Source organism: Sphaeroforma arctica (assembly GCF_001186125.1).
Source record: "Sphaeroforma arctica JP610 unplaced genomic scaffold supercont1.153, whole genome shotgun sequence".
NCBI lineage: Eukaryota > Ichthyosporea > Ichthyophonida > Sphaeroforma > Sphaeroforma arctica.
This window is the reverse complement of record NW_014040405.1, coordinates 8213-15507: the sequence shown is the minus strand read 5'-3', so window position 1 is coordinate 15507 and position 7295 is coordinate 8213. Positions and strand designations below refer to the sequence as shown.

The window sequence follows — 7295 nt, the reverse complement described above, 5'->3', positions numbered from 1 at the left end:
GTACATATACATATCTAGATCTATATCTAAAACTATATCCATAACTTAACTATATATATATGAATATATATATATATATATACATATATATATGCGTGTATATATGTATATTAAGTATATATACATATATGTATATATATATAAATATACATATATGTATATATATATATATATATATATAATCGCATTCAATCTATAAAAACTCTAAAACCGCATCCTTTACTGTCAAGAGTGAAACTAGTATGTAAATCTGTATTTATTTATTTAAATTGCAGTTAATTTGAAGGCCGCCGGCAACTTACTCGGCAGCTCTGCACTCTGGCTCGGGATATTCACAATCCTCACAAGGGTCACAAGCAATCTCCGACCCAATGAGCGTCATGGTACCATCCTCTGCGCATTCGAACGTGTTGCATCCGTCAAAGAAATTTTCTGCACACTCTTCAGGGCACTTTGGCTCGAAGCAGTTGCACGTGGGGCATCCCTCGGCGTCATTCTCGAAATATAATGGGCAGAAGGGAGCGTCGGAACAGTCGACAACATCACACTTAGGATCGGGCATGCATTCACACATGGGACAGCCACCATTATCCATAACGTTTCCGAATTCACAGAAAATAGTGCATACAGGGCCACATTCTGGCTCAGGGCCGTTCTCGAATGGGTTTGAACCGTCATATATGCACTCCGCCTCTCCATCTACTACTAGGCAACCGACATCCTGAGGACATGCATTAATCACGGAACAGGGATCAGGCTTACATTCGCAGATAGGGCATCCATCCTCACCCAAAACGTTTCCGAATTCGCAGGCTATTTTGCATTGTGCGCCACACTCCAGTTCAAAGGTGTCACTCACTTCGGGATCAAGGACGATTGTCACTTCATCGACTACATCCTCTTGTGCGGCGACGGCCAGAGCCATAGCGCACAAGGTAAGGGAAACAACTGAGAATCTCATAGTTTAATATTCAAATATTGATGTAGTGATTGATAACTAACTTTTGATATTGGCGTAATTGAATGACTATTTTATCGCTACATCGGTGTCTTTATATAACCTTTTTGTCAGCCCAAAAATACTTTTTTTAAAAGCGCATATACCGTGGGGCGTGGGCGTGATCCGACACATATTTACATAAATATTTATTCTTCATACGTAAATAGCTATTTAAAAAAAACCCCTACATACAGTAGATGAGTAGTAAATTGATTAAAAAAATAATTACGAATGTGTTTATTTTAGAAAAATGCCAGAGGTGTTGGCCAGAGTCTCAGAGGCCAGAGGCCCTGAGCCCCGAGTGTTTTAGTGTTTTCGTGGACATTTTGGTAAAATGTTTCTGCAACTTCCGGGTTCCGGCAGGCGGCAAATAAATGTTTCTAATTGTTTCCATAAATGAGTAGAAATATATGCAGATTTCAGAGTATTGAGCATATGATGGTATTTCATTGGATTTTATGATTACCAATCGCTTCGATCTATAGGCTTTAATTTTCTTAATTAGGGCAAAAAATAGTTAAAATATGGAAAATTGAAAATCTGGACGTGGTGAAATATTGAAAATACAATACGGCATCACCAATAGCGTTGTAATACCCCCACGAGCGATGACTAGAGAGAAAGAGAGAGAGCGATCTTGGACTTCCAGTTCTGACGCGAGCGAAGCCTTCCAATTTACAACACTCCACTAATTGCTCTCTACTCTACTACAAAGCGCAACTCTGATACGGGTGATTCGGGCAAATGACCAGGCTCATCAGGCCTCAGGCTGACCCCAGCCGACCAGGTCAATAAATTTTATTATTAAAAATAAATACATTTTTATGTTCGATAGAGTTTTAGTTATTAACCAATGAAGTTAATGATGTTTACAAAATATATACCGGTGTAAAAATATAATAAATGTACCATTAGATCGTTTCAGTTTTTGAACCAGGTCCAGTCTCCAGCTGTCCAGCAGTTGTCCAGACTCCTTCTGTCCTGCAGTTGTCAAAACTCCAACCTTGAAAACTGAGAGGAACTCAACCGGTGGGGTTTTTTGTTGTTGATATTGTTAGTGTGGGCTTCAGAGGCCATATTCTCTACTCAACTCACTAAATACTCGGTATGAAACTATGAATAGAGGGGAGTATGTATTTATATACTATATAGATCAGCTATGCTGAGAACCTGTATGAAAATTCAAAATTGATTTACATAAATACGTTCTCCCATAACTTTTACTTTTTCAGAGATGGTCATGATTCAATATTTTGTTTACAAGAAATCTTTCTCCCATAATTTCTACTTTTTCAGATATGGTTATGATTGAATGCATATTTACATGTTTACAAAATAACTTACAAGTTTTGAAGTTATTTTTTTTAAAAGCCAGCCAGCCTTTTATAAACACACACGCCTGCACTGAGGTTTCTCAGGTGATTATAGTCACGGCTTAGGCTTATTAAAAGGGGTTTTAGTTATTTAGTTATGTTATAGGCATATGGGGCTTCTTTAGTCATAAGGCGGTTCGGATGTGCTACTTTGGTTTAGGAAAACGACAGTGACGAGTGATCAGTGACGATGGATACACTGACAGTGACGAGTGACGAGTCATCCATCAGGAGATGTGGGGGACTTTTGACTTACAATTTTGGTCCTGACCCCTTTTTGTACCTATAGGGTTTCAGGCCAGATTGGGTCTCGATACTTAAAATACTTTTTCTCAGCCGCTATATAAAGCCTAAAGCCAATATAAGACAATATGAAGTCAATATGAAGCCAATATGAAGCCAATATGAAGCCAATTTTCTAAAATATAGTCCAAATTCGCCCAAAACGAAGCCAACAACGGAAAGCCCCTATAGTCATCATTTGAATACCGAACTGTGTCAATATTTTACGTCAATGTTCGAGTGTGGCAGTCCAAAACAGGCCCATATATGTAGAAAATACACTTGAAGTTAAAAGTCACAAATGCACTTAAGTCCCAAAAACCGATGGGGGGGAGCCTAAACCAAGGGATATAGTTTATTATTGAGTCATAATATTTTTTAGGCCTTTTATTGTGCTTTGCTTTTACGTTTGACTGTACATTTGTAAATATTATATTTTATTTATTTAAAAAAAAAATAATATATATATATATATAAATATAAAGTGTTCTCGTCTGCAATCGCCAATCTGCATTGTCGACTGTCGTGAGTGTCGTGGCACTCTGCAGCAATGCACTGAATGCGCTCTGGCCTCTGCAGTGAGTCTGCACGCGTGTGTGGTAAATTAAAAGAGACAAGAGACTTTGAAGAGAGCGTGCATGTGTCTCAGTGTCTGCAGTCTGCAGTCTGCACTCTGCAGTCGGACGGCAGTGTATTTGAGTCTCATGACTGATGGATGACTCGTCAGTCGTCACTGTCAGAGTATCCATCGTCACTGATCACTCGTCAGTCGTCACTGTGGTTTTTATAAAAATAGTCGCGGACTCGCAGTCTCGCGGTCGGCGAAACGATGCCTACAAATTTTGTTTTTTTGTTTTTTTGTTTTTTTAAAACAAATTAGAAACATCAATACGTAATTATCAGTTAATCATACATCGCCTATATATATTTTAAATTAGACTGAATACTACAGAAACTGACAAGTCGTCATGCATATTTACCGAATACCGAAGCACTTTAAATGTCTTCGCATCCAAACCTATCTCATACAGACGATCTCTCTCTTCAATTTGCTATGAAGGAGGGTTGGTATTGATAGTCGGCATTAAATATAATATTCATGTTACCTAATTCTATACGACTTCTCTGGCTATCATCTACTTAATTATTAGTCTCGGATTACTTCACTGTAAAATATGCGTATAAATATTATCAATGTAGCCTAGTACAGACCGCTTGATATTACTTTATATCCGAGATCACAGAAATAAATGCCGCAGCAACTCTCAACAACATCATGCGCACTCTTAGCTGTATTCAAATAAAGTTTCAACGGAAGTGCATCAAATTGAAACAACCCGGAATTGGTTTTTCAATTTCACGACCTCTAATCGTCCCATAAAATGAATGTTAAATATCTGCAATTAAGATTTCGCTTTTAATTTGATCGGACGCCCACCCAATCAGCCAACTAGCTTAACAGAGTGCCGTGACACACTCATGTGCAAATCGAATCCACGACCAGCTCGAACAGCTCATTTGCAGCCAAGAGTTAAAACCATTGGGCTGTTCTGAACGAGAGTACAGTCTCTTGAACAGAATGTCGCTTGTATATAGAACTGCTGGTACAAAATATAAACCAACCCAGGTTCAAGGTTCCGTCACTCACATGTGGAAAAGAGAGGTGAATGCCGTCTCATACAAAAAGTAGAATGAATTTCGAACTATGTAAATAACGAAGCCTCGTACCTTTGCCTCATGAAACAATCGTACAAAATAGTGTATAGACAGCCCGTTCAATCTTCCGGCCTCCGGGATGTGTATCGTATTTTCTTGTTGGATTTCAATTCGAGTCAAAACGATCTTCAAAGTTCGCAAATGACAAACCGAACATAATAGTCTCGCACAACACCCTAAAAATATTGAAGTATTACACTTCAAGCCCCCTACAATAGCCGTTGCAATTCTACACTACTTTTGATGCATGTAGTTCGTATCGAATCGGCAAGAAGAGATATCGCAAGACTAAAGCTTCAGCTTAGATTGTGTAAGGAGGGATGGATCATATCATGCACAAGTCGCGAATTAGTACTTTATTCCAATATTATGACTGGTTGATAAATTTACGTATACCGCTTAGCCATGAAGCGTGTTGCAGCGTGGAAACCAATGCTGAGTTCGAAACCCCACGGAATATCGGAATTCAATACGTATACTATTATACACCGAGCGCACTGTTACCCGCTTCGAGATTTTTCAGACAGGCTTCCCGTATGTGGCGCTGAAGTTGTTTCAAATCTGTATTTGGGCGGAGTGTCAAGGCAGGGAAAGAAAAGGTTGGGTTTTTTTATTTCGGTAGTGTTGGAGTCTAAGACCCTGTGTTAATTTGAATATTGACATATATAATCTGGTAGATTATACACAAAATTGAATTATAACTAGTAAATAGTACATAGACATAAGCCCTAACCCACAATGTACGTAGTGTTGACACGTACTGATATTACCCGCTGAATTCCGGTGATCGTGAGACTTAAGTATAAGATCGACAAAGCACGATTGGCTACACATAGAACTTTTAGTGGTGCAGTGAAATGATATAGTGTTGTACAGGCTTAATTTTAAACCATCGGCGTCAATATATGCCTATGTTCCCATTTGCAAGGTGCGCATACTTGGCACTCTTAAAATACTATATATATATATATATATATATATATGATGCACGTCAATCTACAACAATACGCCTTGAAATATTATGTGGTTCGAGTTCGAGTACGGTTTTATATTCAGTGTTTTTTTAGGAACCAATGTTTTACAACTGTAAAATCAAATAAATAGATGAAAACTATCCAAATGTCAATATAGTTCATTATCACTACCTGTACAAATGAGCAGATAACAATCAATTCAAGCATTGATACATAATGAAGGCATGCAAACGTCACATAAAGATGGGTACTTGTGTCGTAACATCAACTAAGCCTCACCGCACAGCATAACGAACTGATAGGGGATATACAAAACCAAGCACAGTGAATACAAACCAAAACCTCAACAGAAACGATACCATCGATCTACGCGTTACCAAAGTAAAGGCTCGCACTCGACACCATATACATGTAAACGCATGTTAGTAACTACTGTCTCGTTCTAACTCACAAGAGAAAAACATACCGTTCGTGGAACAAACGTGGGGATCGGTATAACTGTAGGCAACGTTGCCCACATAGCGGGCGGTGTATTTGATGGCATCAGCGTATTTCCCCATGCCCATATGCACCTGCGAGAATAGATATATAATAAGAAAAATAGAACCTGTTAGGAAGTGTTTATGAGTGTACTCACGCGCCGATGCACAATCGCGAAACAATGGGAAAAGCAGTCATAGTGCATTATACAAACCCAAAAAAAAATACCGAGACAAACCCAAAGCAACATGTATCAAGAAACTATTGAAGCTTAACAGGATACCGTTGAACTGATTTATATAATACTGTGTATGAAATGCATGAAGTGCATACACCCAACACACGCACACACACACACACATATATATATATATATACTTATATATTATATTACATTTGAGTATCCAATCTCTATATCAGCCCATACGCATTGAACAAGCTGGAGCCAGGCACGCAAGAGATTACGTATGCACGGAGCGCAAGTTGCGGGTCGTAGATACCTGGCATAATGTCTTGATCATCCAAGGTATGAACCGGCGTCGCAGAAGCTTCCAGTCTGATTCAGTCGATACAGTTGTTTCCAGTTCTATGTAGTCTCCACTACGATCGTATCTGTTGAGGTGTAGCGAACAAGGGGGGGGACTGATAAATGGAGAGAACACTCATCTGATAGGTAGTGCATTAGAACAGCATGATGGCTAGCCCGAATTCAGAGTTTGTTAGTCTATAAATAAATCAGTTTAGAAAGCATGCGAGACGAGATCATTGGTCGACATCACGCAATCATCAACTAGCTGATGATGTTCATGTTTCATGGCCGGGTCTACATAGATAGATACCGATACTCATGGTTGTTTTAAAGATCTACCAACCACAACTGTGTAAGTGGGTATGTGTTTGATGCAACAATTCAAACTCATAGCCCCTCACAACGTCAGCTCGGATTAAGATATGCTAAGGATAAGCATGTACGGAGCAAGTCGACAGACGCGAGTATTGAAAAGGAAGCACACAGACCCAATTTAACATAGCCGACATAGATCGAAACTCCCATCTGTAGTAACGGTTCAAAGGCATACTGAACACGGAGAACTCCTTCAAGAGGCCGCCTGACAAACACACCATCAACCCCTGAAAACGCCATTCACACCCGCAGTCAGTTGCATATTACCTCACACCTCACAAGTGTGAGGTGTGCAAATAGATACATACCTGTAGTTGAAAGCGCCCCAAATGCTTTCCAACATCTTGATAAGCCCTGCTACACATTTCTCTCCCAATGCATTGGTCGGGCGACGGATCTGTATTGGATGTGCGCACAATGTCAGTCATACGAAGGGGAAACGTAAAATGTGTATCGTTGCATGCTACTTAGTCTCGAAATCAACTTAGAAAATTCACAAGTGATAAATATATATATATATATATATACATTTATATCTATATGAAAGTATATATGTATATACACAC

The 7295-nt window shown here is 39.1% G+C and overlaps 1 protein-coding gene across 1 annotated transcript; it reads right to left on the bottom strand.

The window, feature by feature from the left end:
* Positions 1–238: 238 nt before the first annotated feature.
* SARC_03121 (hypothetical protein) lies at positions 239–1090 on the bottom strand. The gene has a single exon (XM_014303087.1). It carries the CDS (start codon positions 959–961, stop codon positions 299–301), a length of 663 nt encoding a protein of 220 aa, XP_014158562.1. The 5' UTR covers positions 962–1090; the 3' UTR covers positions 239–298.
* Between the last annotated feature and the right edge of the window lie 6205 nt (positions 1091–7295).